The sequence below is a fragment of the Urocampus carinirostris genome, chromosome 9 (assembly GCF_059441175.1).
Source record: "Urocampus carinirostris isolate Australia breed hairy pipefish chromosome 9, RoL_Ucar_1.0, whole genome shotgun sequence".
NCBI lineage: Eukaryota > Metazoa > Chordata > Actinopteri > Syngnathiformes > Syngnathidae > Urocampus > Urocampus carinirostris.
In genome coordinates this window covers 28,088,640-28,112,066 of record NC_142357.1, presented here as the reverse complement: position 1 = coordinate 28,112,066, position 23,427 = coordinate 28,088,640, and the positions used below count along the sequence as shown (strand labels likewise).

Sequence of the window (23,427 nt, the reverse complement as noted above, 5' to 3'; positions counted from 1 at the left end):
AAATTGATTATCAAAATGTACCGTTTACCAAATTGTTCGAATTAGTTATCTGACTCCATTAACCAAACACAACCTTTATTCATCCAACAATTTATGCGCGCTCCTTTCTTGAGAGAAAAATGATCCGGAAAGCCAACATTTCACAACATCAGACTAAAACAGGAGACGGCTGAAGAAGTAGTGACATTGGAGTCTGTGTGAAGCCCTCTTCTAAAGTCCTTTAGCTTTCTCTTATTGGACATCTTGTCCCCGCCTAATGGTGTGCCGGCTCCTCCCATGGGCGTGCCAAGTAAGCCCCCTGGGCTTCACAATCTCGTACACGAGCGCCTTGATATCTGGCTTCCCAAGACAACGCTGAGCCGTTCTGTGTCAACAACGTCTGGGTGTGCTGATGTGCTATCAGCAGTACGTCTCATCCCTGTAAACAACACCTTCCACCACTTATGCCTGCCCTGAACTTTTACTGCTCATTGAAAAAGGGCACAGTCAGTAAATATCTATTGCATTAAATGTAATTTGTAGTCAATCGTTTAAAATCCTATACAGTTAAATGTATAAGATCCTTTAGTATAAGTAGATCACCCCCAGCTCAGTTTTCAGTGTTTCTATACCATACACAAGAGTCAAAAATGAATTGTTTCATTTTTTCACCCTTATTCAGACAATGTAATTGATATATTTCATGGTGCATGGGGTCTATCAAATTATACATGACAGTTAATAAGGAAGAAAGCTCATTTCTTCTTCCACGCGCTCGTTTGATTCCATGTAGCAAGGAGGTAGGTTTTCCAAATAAAGTCTGAAAAAATGATGAGCAGTCCCCTTGATTATTTTATTTACAGAATATTCCGGGGCATAAATGAGCTGCAGACAATGGAATTCACAAATGCAAAGACTAAAGTGGCTTACCCACATTCGTATAAAAAAGGGTGGTCCAAAACCTTCACAAAGTTAAACATTAAATGGACCCCGCGGTTGAATAGAGCACTGTCTTACTGACATTGTCTTGTCATCCTTGGTAAAATATTGCTCAAGCCTCTCAATCCTTGCCTGAGGAATTTACCGGTAATTTTATTTTGTTAACTGGGATGACAGCTTGACTTTGCTTGTGCTGGCACTCAAGAACGTGCCTGTTTACATAGCTCATTTACGATTCTGTCTAATTTAAGTGTTAGAGATTCTTTTCCCTGACTGTTTAAAAATGCCTGAAATAATGAAAACGTTTTAAATGATGAAGTTATACTATCATGACTAAATTTGGGCAGTGATATTTATTGAATGTTGTTTTGGACAAATTAAACAAATGTTTAAAACAAGTGGATAATAAACAAATAATCACATCTGTGATTAAACATTTTCATAAAATTTATTGTACACGTTGAAAGAAAAATTTTGAATATTATTTTTTAGCTACTGAAAGTGTAACCTTTATTTGTAGACCAACAAAAAAATCCAACAAAAAACCGTTTTTTGGAATGGTGGGGGGAGTTAACTATAATTGATAAAACAAAATCAAGCAAGGCGAACAGTGAATTGTGCAAATGGTGCTAAGGCTTGTGTTGCTTCACCTTTAAATTCTACTCTTAAGTGATGTACTGCGGCAGTCATTTTCTACTGCCTTAAATGTGAGTATATTTCCTTATATTCAGTGTAAACATCTTCTCACAATTTATCAACAGGTTTATCCAGTCCCTCTTTTCATTTTCTGAGAGGTCATTCTTAAAGATTGCCCAACATGGATGGAGTTCTAAAACATTGTGAGTACTTGCATATTCGTTCCTCTTTATTTCTGTTTGCCATTTCTTTGTGAGGTAGCACTTTCTGTGTAGTTTTTCACACTATAAATGATGTTTTTAGGCAACATATTTTTAGAATGAACCCGACAAACACTGTTATCAATACAATTAAAAACAAAATAACTATTATTATCTCTCCGAAGTTAATCTCTTTTAAGTGAAGTGAACAATACAGCGACGGACTTTCCAAGTATGCTTCAATAGGGATGCTGCCATCACCGGTAAAACATTCAGTCTGATTAATGTCCGGTATTTTAATTCTCGAGTTATTCAGTGCGCTCAGCCAATTACTGTCACAGCATGTAAAGTAATTACCACTCAAATGTATAACATGAAGGTGTGCTGATAAGGCTTCCATCAATGCGCTGGTCAAAGACTCAAAAGCATTGTTCCTTATGCTGAGTTCTCTGATAGGAGAGCAATTTAAGCTCTGTGGTAAAACCTTTAGATTGTTGCCGGATACATTTAAATGCATTAGCATTGGCATCCTGGGCAAGGAAAGCTCGGAATCGGTTAAGTTCGATTCGCTGATCGTCAACGACTGAAGTGTTTCTTTTATGTCCTCCAGAGAATCAATGTGCATAACCATTTCAGAATTTCTTGCTAGGTTGAGGGATACCAACGAGCTTCCTTGGAATGAATTTGCGTGAAGAGTCTTTATGTTGTTGTCTTCGAGGCTTAGATGTTTGAGAGTTTTGAGCTTTCCAAAGGCAACACAGGAGACATTCATGTTAAGTTGCTGTGGCAATAAGTTGTACAGTTGGCCCATGGGAGAACACGGCTGCACTGAGTTGTCTTGAAAATTTATTGTCTCAACTTGTTTGAGCGCCTCCAGAAACAGTGGTGAAACAGATACTAGCCCGTTGCTTTGCATGTTCAGGTACTTTAAGGAGGGAAAATAAAGCCTCCTGTGGTACTCGGATGTACTTTCATGTCGGACATTCCATGTGAGATTTTTCACACAGTTAAAACTGAAATCCAGCACTTCCAAAGATGAGAGGAGGCTTAGCGTTTCTAGGGGGAATGATGTGAAATGGTTATAGCTTAGGTCTATATAGGTCAAGGGCATCAATCTCCAGGTGGAGTGGAGATGATTTTTCCGAATTCTAACATCACCCTTTCTAATGACGTTATTATAAAGGGAATTGGCCTCTGATACCATTGATCTCTCCGAAGGTAAAGTGCCCACCATGTTATGTTGTAAATACAATAATTTTAACTGGTTCAATTTAGGGAGAACTGGAAAATAAATTAGTTTGTTATGACTGAGATCAAGTATTTCAATACTGTACATGTGGTTATCTTCAGCTGTGACAAAGTACTCTATTGAATTTTTACTTAGATTCAAATATTTTAATTTGGGGAGTTTAAAATCACAGATATGAGCAAGGTTATTTTTGGCCAAGTTAAGGTTTTCCAGTTTAAGGAGGGCTTCAAATGTTCCTGCATCAATTGCTGAAATCAGATTGTCATCAATAATAATGCTTCTTAGGTTTTCACTCTCTTCGAACAAAGAGTGTGTAAGCCATGTTAAATAATTCCCACTCATCTTGAGTTGCTCAAGTGAAGATTTGTTTCGTAGATAGAGTTTCACCGCTTCATCCCCCAAACTGTTCAGTGAGATGTCCAAACTTTTTAGTCCACCAGAAGATTGTAGACCTTTGCTGTTTCTACCAAGGTTGTTGTTCAAAGCATTCATTGATAAATTCAAATTCTCAAGCAGATTCAGATCTCCAAGAGCCCCCTCAGAGATGAGCTCCAGCTGGTTGCTACTTAAATCCAGCTGCTCCAAGTATGGCAAATCAAGTTTCTGTAATCGCCTGATGATGTTATTGGATAGGTCGAGGCTTCTCAGACGTATATCCAAATCCACGGGGACGGAATCATGGTTCTGGTTTCTCAGAGATTGCTCCTTGAAATATAACATTAATCATCATCAGAGTATAATTTTGAGATCAAACAACAATTTTATCCATGATTAGACATTAAAAGAAGTTAAATAATGACCTTCTTTGAGCTTACCTTTTGTGCTTCATCCATTTTTCCAGTTGAGTAAAGCTGACCTATTGACCATAGCAGTATGAGATAAGCAAACATGTGTTCGACCATGGTTCCTCTGTTTTTCCGGTACTACTGTCATCCTCTTACATACCCTTTTTTACTGCCCAGCTTCATAAAAAAAGGCGTAAGAAAACAGCTGTGGACACGAGATAGGCTTGGTTCTTCTATCTTTAGAAAATTAAAGAATGCGGGGCAAAAACAGTGTTAATAATTTCTTTCATAAAAATGATGATCAGTGCATAAGCAATCTTTTGCCCTCTCTGGGAAAAAAAAGCTAATACGGTAATCAGTTTTTTGAGAACAATGCTTCTTCATTATTGAGTGAGTTTATCGGAATATGTTTTAAAATAGAGGGAAAAAAAAAAACATTGTTCGGGGAATGAAAGCCTCCGACAAAACTGAGGTATCAGCAGATGCAAACAAAGTAAACAAAGAGAATTGGAATATGTAATACAATAAGGGAAGTATTTAACACTCCCATTCATGTAGGCTTCACTTTATTTTAATGTAGATATCAGAGGACGCTAACTTCCTGCTGCTGTCATCCTTTTATCATACCCCGGAGCTCCATTTCCTGCATCCTAAAGACAGGCTTTAACATTGTTGTCATATGTTTGCTTTATCAACGCACAAGGCTTACAAGTTAGCACTACAAGGAATCCTTTATATGTATGTTTTTACATGTTTTTTTCTAACAGATCTACTTAGTTATACTTGAGAATACAACAGTATGTACGCAGGGTTGGGTAGGGTTACTTTAACTTGATTACTTTCAATTCAAGTGTGAATTTCCCTACGGGGATGAATAAAGTATCTATCTATCTATCTATCTATCTATCTATCTATCTATCTATCTATCTATCTATCTATCTATCTATCTATCTATCTATCTATCTATCTATCTATCTATCTATCTATCTATCTATCTATCTATCTATCTATCTATCTATCTATCTATCTATCTATCTATCTATCTATCTATCTATCTATCTATTACTTTTGGATTACTCCAATAACAAATATGCTAATAAAAGACAAAAGAAACTAAATATGAATAAAATTACTAAATTTTGTGCAGGCTTGGGGAGTAACGGAATACATGGAACGGCAAAAATGATGTTGGCAAGCTGTTTGGATTTATTTTCATTTTGTTTCTGTCGCATTTCATGTTCGTTTTGCCGGAGATCAAAGAGAGCAAAGCCAGGAGAGAAAGCTTACCACGAGTTGTGAGTCATCATTTTATTCATATTTAGTTTATTTTGTCTTTTATTAGCATATTTCGTATTGGAGTAATCCAAAAGTAATTGAAAGTAATCCAGTTAAAGTAACCCTACCCAACCCTGTATGTGCGGTACTTGCCATGCACTGTGCAATGTTACAAGGTGTCCAAACAGGCATGAGAAAATAACCCTTTTTTTTGGGTTCTCAAATAGGATTTTCAATCTCCCAAAACCTTACTGTTTGGTTTGTATGAACGATAACATTCCTGAGCAAACCAACCGGTTTATTAAAGCCTTAGTGCATCAATAAAGAAGACTGTTTTTGCATTTGAGTGTTAGCAGTGATTCTGACCTCATGTTCAACCAAAGGCATCTATTTTTATAGAGTTTGACATCGTTACATCAAATCTCTTGACATGTTATTTTATGAATTGTTTCCCTCTAAGGAGAAGTTCTGTGATAATCCTTTTTACATTTGAGTTGTCTTTAGTGGTCTCCCAAACCTTTTGGTGTTGGCCAAAACATTCTTTCCAGTTTAAAGAATTGGTCTCTTCAGTTTTGTTTATTTTGGGTTGGTTTCAAAGTTAAACTATCTTTTTTCATTTCGATGGACATTTATTTGGTCCACACATGAGATTTCTCGGCAAACTGCTATCAAATGTAACCTCCAAACTTTGATCCTTCATCCAACTTATGAACACTTCTCTTGGCTCATGTTGTATGTAGAGTGTCAAAAGTACAACAAGTGACTTTTAAACTCCTCACTATTTTTGTGGAAACTCTGTCCAAAAATTCATTTATACTTGAGTTTAGGTGGCCCAATACCTGCCTCTTTCTTCACATGTAACCTATAATTCATAACTTAATCCTTTCCTTTATAGGTTGAGATTCATCATCTCATTTCTTAAGGTTAATATATCAAACAATGCTAAAGACAACAGTTGAATACAAACATTTCCACTTACCAGAATATGCTCACAGCTTTTCAAGTTCTTAGTTTATACCTTCTCAGGTTATTTAAGAGTAAAGGCATATTTTGTACGATATTAAATTTCCGAGGAAAATAAAATATGAAGAGAAAAATCAAATACCTCACTTTTTGGATCCCCGCAAATCAATGATTGAAGTCTTAGTAATACGGCCTACATCTTGACTATATTGTCAACAAAAAGTAAAACCAAAACCAAATGTTTTAATCCCTGAAAAACTGTTTTTTTTCTGTATTAAAGTGATACTTTGTTTTCTCCTTTTCCGAGAGAATTTCTTTCCATATTATTCAGTGGCCAAAATGTTTTATTGTTAAAATACTCGATGAACCATGTTTACCTTTTCGAATGTCATGCAGCTAGCTGTGATAATGACATGCATTTAATTGTGTATCTAAATTGAACCAATCTATATAAGCAATGGCATATTGGGCCATCTCAATTTCAGGCTATTACTTAAGATTTTGTGCCAGAAGAACTCTACTTGAAAGGAAGGGAAATGTATGAATCAGTAAACAACAACTATTCAAGCACAAGTAATCAACAACACTTTACTTTAAAGAAAGACATTTTAATCCATCAATCAACTCAATTTACAAAAGTATATCCCATTTTATATACACTATATACACAGAAATAAAAAAAATCCACATGGATGCATTCACACAGTAACTCAACAATAGAATTGTCACAAAACATTGATATTCTGCAGAGATAATTTAGTGCAAAACGTGCGAAAAGTATATAGTGCTGATGCTCTGTGAATACGTCGTGACCCCAGTTGCATGGAGTTTGTCAGCTTTTTCTTTACTATTTGCTTTCCTGTGGTCAAAGCTTGCAACTGTGAGGAAAGTAGTTTTTTCGTCAATGATTGTTTTAAGTTACAAACCACTCAGAGATTGTTGCCCAATGCTCACAGGCATTGTTAGTGTCTTCAAATACTTTCATGTTTTCCCAATTTAGTGAGAAGGGCAGTAGTACTAAAGGCTATTGCTCTTTTTGGTAAACCAGGAGTAGGTATTGATAGTTTACTAGTGTACAAATAAACTAAAATGTGACAATTTGTAATTGATAGTGCCTGTTGAAAATGCTAAAATACCATTCAAAAACATTTTATTGAGACTTGAAAATACGTGTTTTTGAAAGATAACCACCATTGTTATTAAGTGAAAGCAAGTGAGATATGAGGTGACATAAATATTGCCATTTGTTTGATGAGCAGACATTCGCCTCATCAAGGCTAAATTTGCTGAATCGGTGGTAGCACAAGCAGAGCAGTTCTTTGAGATCTATTTTCCACTTGGCTGTGAATTTGATCTTGAGTCATTCTATACTCTTAACACTCCACAGGATTTCATTACCATGTTATCAGTTTGCATTGGGCAAGAGATTTCCGAATTGTAAGACACAAATCTAGCATTTTCTCTAAATCCAGACACCTTTCAGTGAGAGGGCTGATCATAGAAGTTATTAGTTCTGACCAGCAGATGGCACCTCTCCTAGTCTAACACTCCCCAGGAAAGTGGTATGGTTGGTCATACTAATGAGCGTGTCCTCATAGACTATGCGAATGGATATTCTCTGGCCAGCACGCAGCAGGCTCACCCCAGCTGTATAGCAGGTGTTGAACTTGCGCTGGCCTGTCTCAAAGCTGCAGGTGCAGCGGAGAAACGGTTTAGAGTCCACCATCACCTCGTAGCTTGCAATGTCGGTGAAGTTGAGGTAGTACACCTGACACAAAGCAAATGGAGGAAATATTTGAAAGACTGTGAAGGCTTGTCCAAATAGATTCTGCTAAAACATTTGGTAAGTTTAGTAGCTGACATAAACATACAATTATACATTGGTTGAATAAGAAAAATGTGTGTTGAGATTTGGAAATGTTCTCTACCGTTTAAAAAGTTTCGGGTCGCTAAGAAATGTCCTTATTTTTAAAGGAAATACACAGGTTTTTTCAGAGAAGATAACATTTAACTAATCAGGAAATACAATCTGTACATTGCTAACTAAATATTTTTTTTTCAACAAATGTCTGTTTTTAATGCAACATGAACATAGGTGTATGGAGGCCCATTTCCAGCAACCAGCAAACCAGAGTTGTAATAGTACATTGTGTTTGCTATTTGCGTTAGAAGGCTAATAGATCATTAGAAACTCTTATACAATTATATTATCACAGCTGACCTTCCTTTGAGCTAGCACAAACAGGCTCTAACCAGAGTAGAAGGAGAAGTGGGAGACTCTTCTGCACAGCCAAGAAAGAGGACAAGTACATTACAGTCTCTAGTTTGAAAAATAGACGCCTTAATGGTCCTCAACTAGCCGCTTTGTTAAATAATTCCCCCAAAACACCAGTGTTGACATCTACAGTGAATAGACAATTCCAAGATGCCGGCCTTCAGGGCAAAGTGGCAAAGGAAAAGCAGAATCTTAGACTGACAACAAAAGGAACAGATTAATATTGGCAAAAGACAACAGACATAGGTGAACAACTTATTTGATATACAAAAGTTAGACTTTTCCATAGAAAAGACGAAATAGTCTGACTGACCCCAAACTTTTGAACGGTAGTGTATGTCTTAGAGAAGGAAATAGGATTCAATCTCATTAAATTATAAGAGTTACGTCAAGGACCGTACTCACTTCTACCTGACTATAGATGAAGTAGACACCGTCCAATAGCACCTCTAGCTCTCCTGAGCGAGAGTGCATTTTAAACACCCGATGGTGGATGGAAACCATCTTCCAGTTTCTGAGGATGCCTTCAGAGAGGTCTATCAATGTCAATGCAAACCAAGAAAAAAGCAAAGGTTAAGTCTAGGAGGCATGCTGTGGGCGTAATAGAAGGTTGTCATAATAAAATAGAAACATGTTCTGTTTGTTTTTCTATGGTGTTAAAACACCCTTGCATTTTTTTGGTTTAATTTCCCTCCATAACCTCAATAGTAATTATCTTGTAGAACAATAGATAACGCACCTTCTCTCACTTGGATGGTTGTTTCTTGTCCTTGTAAATGGACCACTGCTGGCTGAAAAGAATGAGAAGGAAGGCCATTGAGAAGGATGCAGAAGCAAGTTTATACATAAGGCTCTGATTTTATTTAACTGGAACACTGTACCTGGAATTCCCTTATTTTTGTTCTATCAAAAACTCCTGCAAGAAAAAAAATGAGTGGTGAGATTCTGGCATATATCGCTGCATGGTAAGAAAATCAGACACCAGCGTGACTAAAACAAAACAAGCAACATTGCAGACTACATAAAAACCCATAGAATCCGATGGAATGTTCGACTTCCCGCATTTGGAAATCTCAATGTTAAGGCATTGGGTTTATTCATTTTGATAACTTGAGCCTCCTTTAAGCCTGAGAACACGGCTACATGCTGTTTCATACTGTGTAACCCAAGAACAGGCCCCAATACTTGTGTTTGGGCTATTACAGTACTGACCGCCTGAAGTTCAATTTTAAATTTGGTACCTGCAGGGCCTTGAGCACCTGGAGGCCCCTGTGGTCCAGGGGGTCCAGGAGGTCCTGAAGGGCCCACAGCATTGCTTCCTGGTATCCCTGGAATTCCAGGGATTCCTGGTGGGCCTTGAGGACCTGGCGGGCCAGGTGGTCCTGGCGGGCCTGGTATTTGTCGTTTTTTGCCTAAGAAGACGGAACAAAAAAATATTAGTGAAAATAAATCAATGAGTCTTTTAAGAATTACGTGTGAAAAAAGGACGAGAGTTTTAGAATAATTGTTGGTACTGTAAAACAATTTTTGTCTAATTAGCCACAAATGTTAAATTTCTCTCTAAATGTAGATTTAATCTTTGGAGTTTTGCAAAATATGGTTACCTTGCTGACCGAAACTGTATCTATAAATGGCATTTGCTCTCCCAGTTCAAGCATCGTCAGATAATACAGATTAACGAGCAAGCTCATAGACAAAATAACTGAATATTTCTTTACCTTTTTTCTTTTCTTTCCTTTTCTCCTTCCCTGTGGATTCTGGAAGAAAAGAAAAACAAACAGATAAAGCATGAAATCCTCATTGGATAAACAATTTTCTTTGATCTCAGGAGTCCACTTAATTCCTTGTAGGTATTCTCCCTGCGCTGACACATTGGGCACTGAGCAATGAAGTTAGTCCTGTGGGTTTGTCTTGTGTAGCAATTTGTAAGTGTGGTTTCACCTCATCTGTATGAACAAGAACCTTAAGCATTCGCAGGCAGTGGAACTGGACAAGATCATTAGAGAGATACTTTATCCTGCCAAAATCATTTTCTTTGAATTAAGCCCAGATGGAGAATGCAGATGAAAGTGTGTGAATGTGCATGTGCGTTTATGTGTCTTTATTTTACGACCATGCACATATGTGTGCGGATAGACGACAGTCGGGCATCTACGTCCGTATGTTAGCTTACAGTGAGCATTTTTTGAGCTTATGGGTGTGCAGGTTAGAAATCTTTTCAAAAAGCAGTCTCGCTGTTCTCGTGTTTACCATGTCATTACAACTACAAAGGCCATTTAACCTTAAAACCTCACAGTTTGAGTTCTCTGTGAACATATGGGCAGAGTTTCTCCTCTGGCTACATGACTGGATGCATCCGCATAGATTTTTCTTAACGAGCAGCCCTATCTGAAATCTGGTGCCCGTTAGGAGGGCAAAGAACACACATTGACGCACGCACATACACACAAAAACACACATCTAAGGCCAGGATTAGAAAATGCCTTTGTCTGTATAGTATGAGCAGCAGAGAGAGAGCTGGGAATGATTAGTGTTTAGAGGCAAGGAACTTTACTGATTTATGTATAAAGTCTCAAAGGTAAGTTTTTTTTTCCTTTTAAATTAAACACAATCAGCAACTTCCCTCTTTCCAAGTATTTAATGTCACGCCACGGACGTTGGAATACCTTGTGATCATGTAGCATTTGTTGCTTTGTCTCATTAAACATACTAAACAAATAAACCTACTAACGTTAATCCAAATATATTATCTCATGAGGTTTGCAGTTGAGCCATCGTTTATGATGAATCATTCCTCCTTATTTGTAAAAGCCACTTGCGTCTCAGATGATAACCCCCCTTCAAAATGATTGCATGGTTGATTGACAATAAGCATATTCTTCCAAAACATTCTTTTTAAATGCACTATTAACTGAAAGTAGAGATTGATCGATAACTTGGACTCTTTATGCTCAATCACAAAGCTCAAAAAGATGTCTCGGGATGCTATATTTAAAGAAAAGCATCACATGTGGAAATCCATTCCCAAAACTCGTAGCTTGCATCCAAGTAATAATCAGTCCCATACTATTTTAAGTATTTGTTTCCATCCTAAAGTGAAGCCGTTGACGACCTTAACTTAAAAACATACAATCTGGAATAACACAAACCTGTTTCTGGCTGCTTGCCAGGACTTCTTTTCTCCCTTTGCGTTATTCCTCTGTTATCTTCTGTGCCAGGGACTTCTCTATTCCTGTACAGTAATCTCCCCTAGGAAATATAAATATGCACCAATTAGTACCTGCTCTTTCATATGTCTGGTCAACATTTAATTCAAAAGACTTTTCTTCTAATGTTTCGTATTAACAAGATAGTAATTGTCATCAGTGGTTAGAATTCAGCAGAGCAAATGGGTGTAAGAATATCCATGTATTGCCAAGTTGTTGTGTGCATCTCTGGGTCTGTAAGGTACCCTGTAACCTAAGCCACCTTTCTCTATGTGCAGACGCTGTACACACCCGCTTGGTCACAAATGGGGTGAAACCCACGCGCATTTACAAAAGGACGGTGAATTGTACTTGGTGAGACATCATTGCCCATTCATCCGACACCTAATCCCATGACTGCCCAGGTATAGCATGAATGGACTAACATGAGTCACTAAAAGGACTGAAGTAGGTGGTGGGAATATTATTTTTCCAATGATAAAAGGTAGTTTTCAGTATTAGAGTTGATATTTAAGGACAAAATAAGCTAGGGCAGTTCAAAGTTGATTCAAAGTTAACTTTGGTTTGCTTCCAAAAACAAATCTTCCTGTCTGTGCAAACAACTTACATTCCATCGGTAAAACTAATTCAGCCTGCACTCTCACCTTCCAAAATTACAGATCAGAAGCAATTCTTATACGCCTCATGAATTATTTCAAAGTCCCTAGTGTGTCTTAAACCTTCTACCATTAACCCCTCAAATCCACCTCTCAGTGTTAAGTCTTCACAGATAGAGATGCTGCGGCCAAGTGAAGACATCGAAAAGTAGAGTTACCAACTCAAGTGTTTCAACATTGGGACCAAGACCACCCAGTGATCATCCAGATATTCTATCAGACGTTCTATTACCCTCAGAGGCTGAACATCTGCTTACAGGCTAAGGGAACGGACACTCTCAAAGTCAGGCCACGTGCAGCTTCTTAACTTGGTTCTAAAAGCTGTCCATAACTCTTTATAGTTAGTCATTGGGCTCTAAGTGAAGTCAACATAACTCAAGTTAACATGATCCACAATGAGGGGGCGGCAGTAGCTCAGGAGGTAGAGCGATCGTTTTAGGATTAAGGGATCCCAGTTCGAATCCCGGCTTGTCCGTGTTACATGTCGAAGTGTCCTTGGGTAAGACATTGAACCCCCAATTACCCCCAATAAGCAGGTTAGCGCCTTACATGGCTGCACACATCACGGCCGCTATTGGGAAATGTGAAGCACAATGTAAAGCGCTTTGGGAAGTCACTGACTTGAAAAGCGCTATATAAATGCAGATCATTTCAGATCATTTCATTTCATGAAGACAAATGTGTCCTCGAGGCGGGATGAACTTCCAGAACCAATTTTCGTGGCTTTCAACTGAGCAGCCAAAACACCATGTTAAAAAAGACAGACGCACCTAAGTTAAATAATTGGTGTCAATTTCAAGGATAGAGCCTAACATTGGTTTCAAGGGTGACACTATTTAATTGAATCCAGCAGAAGGAAATTCCAAGTCTTGAAATTTACTAGCAATATGGTATTGCTCTGCCAATGTGTGACACAACCCTTCTTGGCCAATTTGCATTATTCTGTGCAAAATTTGAATGGCCTATCATAATGCTCTGAAATTCTTAACAAAGAATGTTCTCAAAGAAATACTTAAATTCCAAGTCTTTCCATTAGGCAAATTAACAGCATCATTTATATAATTAGAAAAAAGCAAATGAGTGTAATAAACATTCATGACAACAAAAATGTGTGAGAATGTTTGACGCAACCCTTCTCTGCAAATTTGCCTAAATACATGCAAAGCTTTAATGCCTTATCTTAATGTTTTGGAACTGTCAACAAAGAATGTCCTTGATAAAATAGTTACATTTCATGTCTTTCTATACAGCAGTGGTTCTCAAATTGTGTTACTAAAAACTTTTCCTGTTTACTGTGTTCAAGTTGCTGCAATTTGATGGTCCAGTTATTTAGCAAAGAAACAGAACCTTAATGGTGGGGTCTTTAGTTTGAGGTGTCATTGAAAGTTAAAAATTAGTTATTTTTTCTATTAAATGTGTGGAAACGAGGCCTTAATGAGTTCAAAGAGCCTTTTTTCCCTAACGCGCCTATCTGCATTTATTTTCTACCTTCGGTAGGGGAGGAGATAGATTTAATGTGTGTGCTGGCAATTTTCTTTTATCCTACAATGAAAATGGTGAAGGTTAAAAAACTGTTTCAAATACAGTTGAAATGCCAACCCAAACCCCCAAAAGATAAAAAAGGAAGAGTTTATTTGAGCGTGTCAAATAATTTCACAGACTTGCATGCGCAACACATGGACCTGCAATGATGATTTCAGACGAAAGATGGCATCAGCCAGTACAATATTTTTGAGGTTATGGACACCCCTTTAATCAAATGAAAATATCAATCATCAATATAGCCCAGAAAATCATCAGCTGATCTCTGCTCAGTCTAGTGGACATTGCGAGCTCTTGTTACCACAACAGAGCTGACTCCTCTCACCTCATCCACTACCTCTTTGACCTGCTCCATTGACTGTGTATTGGAAAATGTATATTCAAATTTTATGTCGTTATTCTTATTTTGCTGCTTTAATACATGTTTATCATGGGGTGCCACGTAAACTATGTTGTAGTAAATTAAAAAAAATATTTTTGAAAAAAATACCCTACAAACAAAAGTAAACTAACTAGGAATCTTCCCCTGTTCCTTCTGACAGCGACCCTCTTAAAAAGGAGTCAGTTTCTTGACAAGCTGATATAAATGTCTGATCGTTTGAGCATTTCAGACTGATGGAGCAGTGTGACTACTAGAGTTATCCACCGCACAGACATCCAGATGTCTGTTTTCTTCATTTGGTGTGCAGGTGTCTTTACAGCACCACTACAGCTGTTGGCACAAGCGCCTGTTACCTCTTAAAGAAATGTGAGTGTATGTTCAGGCATATGGCATTAAACTTTCATCTGTTCTGACAGCCAAACATCATCATTCCACATGCAGGTTTTGGCCTAAGATGAAACTGAGGCTGAATTCCAAGAAACAAACAAGCAAAAGTATGTGCCAGGGTGCTACTAAGGTAATACGTGTGTTTTAGATGAAGTAACATGAAATGATTTCATGTGAACAGCTTAATTAGAATTTATATAGTCTTTGTAGTCTTCAAACGAACGCAGCGTAACCGTAACTCAGGAAGACAATGTGTTGGTATGCATGCCTAGTGCCAACAGTGGAGTAAATCCATTCTTTTTCAACGCGAAATCCTGATGAGAGGGCTTTCAAATCTTCAAAGTGAAGAGGTCTGCTGGTGTGCGTCAAAGACACTACACCCTGTTTTTCTGTGAGGATATGACTATATTTCACTTACAATTTTGTGGTCTCAATCTTTTTATAAACACAAATTGGTAGAAAGTAAGAACACTGCGTTTTAATCCTTTAATTTTGCTCTAACTACTGGAATTCATAAACATTTTAAGCTGATTATTAGAGTCAAGCAGAACTAATAAACCTCAATCCCTTTAATGTGGTCTCACTCATAATGCTTTAATCTTGAATTCCAGAGGTAATTATCCCAAATTGCAGAATAGTAAAGAAATCTGACCACAAAATTGAAGTTGAAAAGTCAAGGTTAAACTGAGGGGTATAGCTAAGGACACCAGATGCAGTAAAAATACTCATGTTCAATTTGTGGCGACAGGCATATGACTGGTAGCATCGATTGCAAGTTCAAAAGGAACTTATACGACAAGGAAATCTTAAAGCTAGGCAAAGGGTATGCAGCTAAAACCCAATCTGAATTCGTCTTCAGGCTTGGAGAAGTGAACAAGACACATTTGCCAGCTACCAAAGTGTACTGTAAAACAGATTAATGTGATGTCTGAAACTCTTCAGCTGGAAAACAGCTCTTGCAGAGTTAAGTCAAGTTGAAACATCATTTTTAGTTCGAATTCCCACAAAAGTCAAATGGGCAATGATAAACAAAAAAAAGCCACGAAGGCTTTCCCAACATTATACAAATTGATGCTACCCCTGCTACCATATTTCCCATAAGGCCGCAGCTTCATGTAAGGATCCGAGTACCTTTTATGAGTCTGCTGATTAATCCCTGATATTGGAGGCTTTGTTTTACAGTAAACTAGATGCTGGTGACAGCCCACCCGGGAGCCACCACAGTCTGTACACTGGGCTCGGTCAAGTTGACTTTTTGATAGCTGTTAACAGTATTCCAGATGTTTCAACATCTGTTTTGTGCAGGACTTTAGAGCCAAACTTGTGAGCAGAAAATAAAATTCATACAATTGTCGTAAGGTATGTGCAAGTTTCAGTCTTTAAACTCTATACTACTCAATGCCCCAGACACAATACAATGGATGCAAGTGTGGGACTGGCATGATCTAGAGTTTTTGCATTCTGATTCAAATGGTTTCGTGCTCATTTAGAAACTTTGAAGCAAATTGGAACCAGGATGAATGTGTAGGTGTTCTAATGCTTTCTGGTTGCAGGCCAGCTGGGATGTACTGTACTTAATCGGAGATCACACTACCTGCTTCTGTTGAATAGAGGGTCGTGTTTGAGGTCACTGTGTGTTCACATGACCCAAATCATCTACTCTGCTTTTAAAACCGCAAGTGGGGCCTAAAGTTAATCAGATTTGCATTTTCAGATTTTGTTTGAGTGGAGCAAGAAGGTAAATTCATATATGCATAATAATTGGGGTGCCAAAATTGAGATTGAATAACGTATTCTCAATGAATTAGGTTTGTTTTAGTCAACACATTTTATGAATGTTTTCATTTGACAATGAACACTCCAACAATATAGGTAATTTCTTTGTAAACTTTGATCAGGCAGCTAGATTTGAGATGATAAAAACATTTGAATTAGTCATTGTCGAGGAGGGAAACACTCTATATGTGGTTTGAGCAATGGCATGATCAAGAATAGGATTGGAAAATGACCCCATCAGAGTGTAGTCCAACACTTTACCATAGTCACCGGGGTTAGGCTAGAACAAACACATGATCGATGTGAAAAAAAGCCTGTAGGAACATAGATTTCCGAACAGATGAACAGTTCGCATGATTTATTGGTAACATATACTACCAACCAAATAATGCTCTAATGGTGATCTAGGGAGTCAGTGTCATCACTTGTCCCATATCCACACTTTAAGTCGTTGCGATGCAGCTCAAGTACCTTTTGATGAGGACTTAAGTAAAAAAAATTGACGAATCATCTTTAGACCTCAAGAAAGGATTCTTCAAAGAAAAGCTAACAAGTGCGGCAGCTGCGTCCCAACGCCACATGCTCCTGTTTCTTCAACTATGTAAACTGTGGGATGTGTAATCAGATTTGTTTAATGCAGACATCTGGAGAGGACAGCATCACAGAACAGCTAAATATTTACAGCTGGGCGACAGTCTTTAACCTCATGAAGCGTCTCCATCTGGACTGAATGCCGAGCCCAACTTGTCCCATTCAGTCTGGGCAACTCCTATCTAAACTGGACTTAGCAGGGGTCAATGGAGACTCGTTGAATAGTCTGAGCTTTGTGGTTTATTTAATCTTTTAGGAGAATTTTACAAAATAAATGGATGCATTATACCAAACAAACAATGTCTCTACTAGATTTCGGCATAGTCTGTGACTGCAAACTCCATTGGAATTGTAGATAAAACTTGGGTTTTACTCTGTAGTTTTCCAATTTGTAGATCAATTAAGGTCATCTAATGTCTGAACTTTCAGTCAAAAGGATTTTCCAGTTGTGTTTTTTTTTTCTTTTTTTCAACAATTTGCCTAGAGACAAAAAAGGGCATCTTCTCGTTTGTGGTTGCTTTTCTGGTATGTACTGTGTAATTGATATTGGACACTGACACGATAGTTAACATCATAAAAGTTTGCCTTTAGGTAAGTTCATTATGTACAAACAGATCATGTTTGCAGGTTAGTTCTAGCCCAAATATATATTTTCGGTTTTGGAGCTGGCACTGCACTTTGACTGAATCAAAGCACTTTTTAACACAAAGATGAGGCTTTGAAAATACGTCTGAAGGAAATTATTTGTTGCACGAGTTTGTCTTTACAAAGAAGGTCAAGTCCAAGTGGGAAAGCAGGTGGTCCACCAAGTAAACACGCGCGTTGCCTCAGGTTTGGCGTGCATTCACTGGGTCTTAGCGCGGCCGCATGGGACTGATGCCCGCCTTGTATTACTTTTGCTTTTAGACAGTATTCCGTTTATTGTTCATTATTTTGTCAGTGGCTTTAGAAAAAAGCACAACTCATATCATTTTATATTTCGGGGTTAAGCAGCATAAAAAGAGAGCTAGAATCGGTAGATAATCAAGCTCAATTTGTATTTTTTCCCTTTTTGGTTATTTTTATTTTCCCATACGGTATTTTCAATTTTAGACCGAAATCTTCTGCATGTGAAAATGCAATCCTTTACAACAAGAAAAAAAAAATAATATGAGCAAAATGATCTGCCAATAGAGCAACATTTTACTTGGTTCAAATTATTATTTTTCTTGTTCTCTAGATATACATATTTTTTGCAATAGTTAACGAAATATAGCAAACACTAAACAGTCATCGTTAATGGTTGTGTGACCTAAAACTGATATGAAGTCCTAATATGGGTGTGGAATATTACTCATAGTTTTCATGTTTTTTTCCTGGAATTTGGCTTTAAGCTAATGGCACAGCATGCACCTGAAGTTTCTGCTCCACTTATTAAAAGTGGTGTTCAATGTCATAATGTTTTCATACTGATACTGATACCCAAATCATGAGAAGTCAAGCCACATTTATTTGTATAGCCCTTACTCACAGAGAGTCTCAAAGGGCTGGACCTGCCCAGTCATTGATACTGATACCATAGTACATAAAATTCCCTTCCTTGTGGAAAATAATAAATAAATAGACTGATATTTTTTAAAGAGCTGAATTTCAATATATTTTCCTTGATATGCAATTTATGAAATGGTTGTTGACCATTACCTGAATTTTAGGTTACTGATTGATAAATGGCCACTCGAATGGTGGCTGTTACTGTTATTGGCAACTGTCGCCTTCAACAAGGCTCAGTAACGTGCGGTAAGGATTGTGTCAGGTGAGGCACAGCCAGATTTATGAATAAATGAACTTAAATTGTATTCCTTACTTGATGGGCAGAGCAAGAAAGTAATATATAAACTGTAGCATAGAAAAAAAAATATTGTCTGGATGGCATGACTTGCTGTTAGCTTGCTAATAGTGTGATTAATTTTATATTTTGGGGGCCGAGGTGTGAACCAAATCAGAATCCTTGGTCTCACATTCTCCCTTTGTAATGAGGCAAGATAATTTCATGCCTCACTCTGCATCTGCAGATGTTCATCACACTAAAGTTATATGATAACTGTATTAATAATACAGTATTCCGAATACGATTGTAGAAAAAAAGTAAAATATTACGCGTTTTTGAAAAAGCAAATTAAAAAGAAAAAAAAAGAAATTGTACGAGAAATAAATTTGAATACAACCTTTTAATCTATTTTATATTATCATGATGACAGGGGAGGCATAGCCTCACTTGCCTCCCCTGACAGCACATCACTGAAAAAGCTGTTAGCATCAATACGTAGGTTTGCTTAGAATTGATTAAGACATTGCACATTGATGGGGACCAAACAGTAATGTCACGGTTGCCATGGCGCCCAATTGGCCCCGCCCGTGCGGCACCGGCTGCAGCTTGTTGACAGATTGGCTTCCCCACTATTTAAACCCTGTCCTGTCAATCCCCTGTTGTCAGTCCATCTGCGAATCTCCGTGATACAAGCCTTTTTGACCCTGACTCTCGCCTGTCCCGTTTTTTGCTCCTGTTTGTCTCCCGCCACGACCTGTTTTGATCTCAACCATGTCTGCTCTCCCGTCCCGAATTAAGATCCGTTTTTTGGTCCGGACCACGTCCGCTCTCCCGTCCCGAATTACGACTCGTTTCCGACCCCGACCACATCTTGCTCTCCGACCAGTTTTCCGCCCTTTACACCGCCATCGCTCGCCAGGGAAGATCCACTTCCGTGTTCGGATCACAAGCCGAATACGAGAGCAAACACAGGATCGTGGGCCCACCCCTTCCTCGTTCCTTCAATAAAACTTGTGGTAAACGTTACGCGAGTGTGTCCTGTTTCCGTTCCGGTCCTGACATGTAATTGCTCACTATTAGTTGGGACAAAGCACATTTTTTAAGAGATCACATGATCTTGGTGGGAATAAAACACAAACTATATTGTAAACATTTAGCCCATTTATCTGGAAAGAAATTATCTCCTAGTCTTTATTGCGTGTTTATCCTGGAGTGCCATGTCTGAACTTGTTGTAAACATTGCTTACTATGCTGCTCTCAATGAAAATAAAGACAATTCTAATTCAATCGTGAGTATGAAAAAAGCTGTTCCTGGCACCAATACCTGGAGTTGTTACTCACCCATCCCTACTTCCTAAATCTCGCTGTGCATTTATGAGTGCCAGACATTAAAACAGCAAGCATGTTTATTCCCCTCAAGATATAATCGACAACCCTGCTAGTAAAAGGGAACCTGTTTCAAGTCCAGATGTGTCCAGGTAAATTGATTTCTGAAGCTGTGGAAGTACTATCAAGGCCCTGGAAGTAAAGTTAAGTACTCATACAAACATCTACAAATTAGAACAATGCGAAGCTAGCTGGGATGGGCTACAGCACACCTGCAACCCTACTGAGGATAAATGGATTGATCATCAGACAACATAGGAGACGGACAACTCGCTCGCTCATTCACACCTAGGGATAATTTGTACCGGACAATTAATCTGGCATGCATTTTTGGAATGTGGGAGTAAACCAGAGTGCCAGGAAGAAACCCACGCAAGCGCGGGGAGAACATGCAAATTCCACACAGGAAATTCGCTCTCATGACCTCAGAACTGTGCCGCACACGCGCTAACCACTGTGTCACTGTGCTGCCCTGGATGGATCATGATAACACTAAATCCACTGTGTTATCACTAGACTGCTAGGGATGAAGATTAAAGGACATTATTATGATAACTGTTTTTTTTAGTTCTGGTACCGTCCTGAAAAATAGAGTGTAAATAAACGCAAAAACACCTTGACAAGGGGAAAAAAATGGTGTATCTGGTTAACAAACAGACTTTGATGGACATTAAATATATTCATTGTAAATTTTATTTTGGTGTTGTGTTCAATGTTTATGTTGTGAATCAATTATTTTAATCATTGTCCCACATAATAAACGACGTAATAATGAGAGTGAAAACAGTGTGATGATGAGATAAAATCAGAACTCTTTCCTATGTTATCTACATCTCTAGTGGTTAAAATTTGGTGCTCTCACTGCAGCGATGCCGGGCTGGATTCCTGTGCAAATATTGTGAGTATTTTTTTCGGATTACAGTCATTGCTCAAATATGCATACCTGTCAACCTGTATGTTTTTGCCGTACAAAGTACGTTTTTTATGCATTTTACGACGTCTACGATGTAGAAGAAAATCTGTACCGAACAACACAAATTTGTCAATTATGGCTACCATCCGGTAAACATTGACTAACACGAAACGGCAAATCAATCAAGTCTAATGAGTTCGCCGCGGACGCCTCTATCTCTGTATCGTTTTTTCCGTTGCAAACGAAGCGAGCGGTTTGATGCTACTGTGCGCATGCGTCTGTCGCCTGGGGAATTCCCATCATGCATCATTCCGAAAAAAAAATATGGTGTACAATTATTTTGTGTTTTGTACGGGAAAATACGACAGTTTGTACGGGCTTGGAGCCGTGGAGGTTGACAAGTATGAATATGGTAATATGGTAAAACTTTGGGTATAACGCGCCCCTAAACTCTTGAGTTAATTTTGGAGAAAAAAATGGGCGCTGTAAAAGAAAACATCTTGTATATGCAAAAAAATAAGGTATTTTTTTGGTAGACCACCGCACTTAACGACATAGCTGCGGTCTTCTGTTTTTGTCAAATCTGCTCGTAGTAATTTACCTCGTGATCATCTGCAGAGCGGCCGCCGGTTTGGAACCGCGGGGGGTCGGGCGGGAAGATTGCCGACGCCGGGTTGCCGGAGTCACTCCCGGCAAGAGTCACCACCGAGTCTCGCTTCTGATGACTTCTTTCCCTTTTGACTTCAGAGCGGAGGTCCAAGTAACAGACGAGCGTGACGGCGTGGAGGGAGAGCGATAAGAGGAAGAATCCCAAGAAGAGGACACTGCCGCTCCGGCTCCAGCACTTAGTGCTGCACGCGCAGGGCTCGCCTCTGGGGCCCATGGCTTTGCCCGTGAAAGAGTCCACAGGGACCGCATCGCGTGACATGGTCAGGTCGGTCAGGAATGCGCTTTAACTCGGCATCGTCAGCCGCGGCTATTTATTTACGTGGAGACTCATCGGTGCAAAGAGCGTACAAGGCAGAAGCAACGGCAGGTCAGTGCGAACTTTTCCAGTATCTGTGGTGACAGTTAGGACACGCCCCCTCAATTCTGATTGGTTCTCTGGATGAGACAAGAGGTTGGAAAGATGGGAGCGTTGGCGCTAGAGATGGGGCGACATCAGATGGATTTCTTTCGATACTGCAACGCATAAAGCCACTTACAGTAAGACTAAAAATCACGTTTGTGTATACGGGATACCTGTCAACCTCCACGGCTCCATGCCCTTACAAACTGTCATAGTTTCCCTCACAAAATACAAAATAATCTTACACCATATTTTTTGTTTATTTATGTAGTTTAACATGTTATATTGTACAATGTGTTTCGTTATATCATATGTATTGTTAATTAACATTTTGTTGTGAGATATTGAGTTGCTCGACATGAATGAGGTTTATTATAAAAACTGTAGAAGGAAAAAATACATGCAAATATAATTAAGTAGAAGAATACATTGTATTATTCAAATTATTAATTCATTTTCTGCATTGAATTATTGTTGGTAATATACTGATTAAAAGGATAACGACAAACCTGTCTTTTTTTCACTTTCTCCTTTTATACTTCCTTTTTTTCTTAACTTCTTTATACAAAATAATAATTCGTAATATAATGCATCAAAGCAAGTGAGCCGTTTGAGAGCCGTCTCTCTTTAATGAGTTGAGACAAAAAGCCGGTTCTCTAAAAAGAGATGGACTTCCTTTCACTGCAAAACTACCACATGAAATCCGATGTTTTTAAGGCCACGTGTATTTAAAATTCACTCAATCAACCCCGCCTGATGTTTTCGGATCAGAATGACTTACAACGTTTAAATTCAGGTTTGGCCATTGAGACTTGATGATTGTATCCAAAGAAAATTCAAAACTATGTTGTAATGTAGGCCTACTGCTCTGCTTTCGCTTTGTTCACGTGTGATCGGAATGATGCATGATGGGAAATCCTCAGGCGACAGACGCATGCGAACAGTAGCATCAAGCCGCTCGCTTCGTTTGCAACGAAAAAAAACGATACCGAGATAGAGGCTACCGCGGCAAACTCGTTTGACTTGATTGATTTGCCGTTTTGTGATAGTCAGTGTATACCGGATGGTAGCCATAATTGACAAATTTGCGTTTTTCCGTACAGATTTTCTTGTAGGTTGTACACATCTTAAAATGCATAATGAACATACTTTGTTTGGCAAAAACGTACAGGTTGACAGGTATGTTACGGCGGCATTTACCACTCGTGGGATGCAGGTACATATTATGAACATTTTCATCTTTTTTGTATTTTTGATCAAAGAGAAGGCATTGAAAGGAAAACACTTGGAAGCTCAAATTTCCCCTGTGTTGTGAAAATAACAAATTACAAATAATTAAACCTATACTTATTCATCATTTGATGGCCAGAGCAAAACAAAAACAATATATAAAAGGTAGAATAGGGAAAAT

General features: G+C 38.4%; 2 protein-coding genes and 1 long non-coding RNA gene across 7 annotated transcripts in view; 1 reads left to right on the top strand and 2 right to left on the bottom strand.

Annotated features, from left to right (window-relative positions):
• LOC148359971 (uncharacterized) overlaps positions 1-23,427 on the top strand; it is a 30,170-nt gene that overhangs the window by 616 nt on the left and 6,127 nt on the right. For 2 of the 4 annotated variants that reach the window (XR_015851264.1, XR_015851263.1), the window contains 2 exons: positions 1,680-1,757; positions 11,786-14,142. This is a non-coding gene — a long non-coding RNA (uncharacterized LOC148359971). Of the gene's footprint in view, positions 1-1,679; positions 1,758-11,785; positions 14,143-14,316; positions 14,454-14,528; positions 14,605-16,890; positions 17,078-23,427 lie in introns of those variants that run through there. The other 2 variants (XR_015851265.1, XR_015851266.1) reach the window with 2 other exon arrangements.
• Positions 1,451-3,908, bottom strand: LOC148359973 (transforming growth factor beta activator LRRC33-like). Its single transcript, XM_088343415.1, has 2 exons — positions 3,819-3,908; positions 1,451-3,708 (listed from the first exon to the last, which is right to left on the bottom strand). Exons 1-2 carry the CDS (start codon positions 3,903-3,905, stop codon positions 1,834-1,836), a joined length of 1,962 nt encoding a protein of 653 aa, XP_088199541.1. The 5' UTR covers positions 3,906-3,908; the 3' UTR covers positions 1,451-1,833.
• eda (ectodysplasin A) lies at positions 6,877-22,032 on the bottom strand. Of its 2 annotated transcripts, none has more exons than XM_088343419.1 (8): positions 21,549-22,032; positions 11,451-11,550; positions 10,020-10,058; positions 9,543-9,713; positions 9,183-9,217; positions 9,041-9,092; positions 8,707-8,837; positions 6,877-7,794 (listed from the first exon to the last, which is right to left on the bottom strand). In XM_088343419.1, the coding sequence occupies exons 1-8, from the start codon at positions 21,873-21,875 to the stop codon at positions 7,534-7,536; spliced, it is 1,116 nt and encodes a 371-aa protein (XP_088199545.1). In that variant the 5' UTR covers positions 21,876-22,032; the 3' UTR covers positions 6,877-7,533. The 2 variants fall into 2 exon arrangements, with proteins under 2 accessions (XP_088199545.1, XP_088199546.1); XM_088343420.1 differs by having other exon boundaries at positions 8,713-8,837.

Coding starts and splice junctions, on each gene's coding strand:
- eda (XM_088343419.1), bottom strand. CDS start 21,875: ATGTCACGCGATGCGGTCCCTGTGGACTCTTTCACGGGCAAAGCCATG. Junction 9,218..9,542: donor AGGTGCTCAAGGCCCTGCAG/GTACCAAATTTA, acceptor TTTTTCTTGCAG/GAGTTTTTGATAGAACAAAA. Junction 8,838..9,040: donor AACCATCCAAGTGAGAGAAG/GTGCGTTATCTA, acceptor TGACATTGATAG/ACCTCTCTGAAGGCATCCTC.
- LOC148359973 (XM_088343415.1), bottom strand. CDS start 3,905: ATGGTCGAACACATGTTTGCTTATCTCATACTGCTATGGTCAATAGGT. Junction 3,709..3,818: donor AAATGGATGAAGCACAAAAG/GTAAGCTCAAAG, acceptor TTATATTTCAAG/GAGCAATCTCTGAGAAACCA.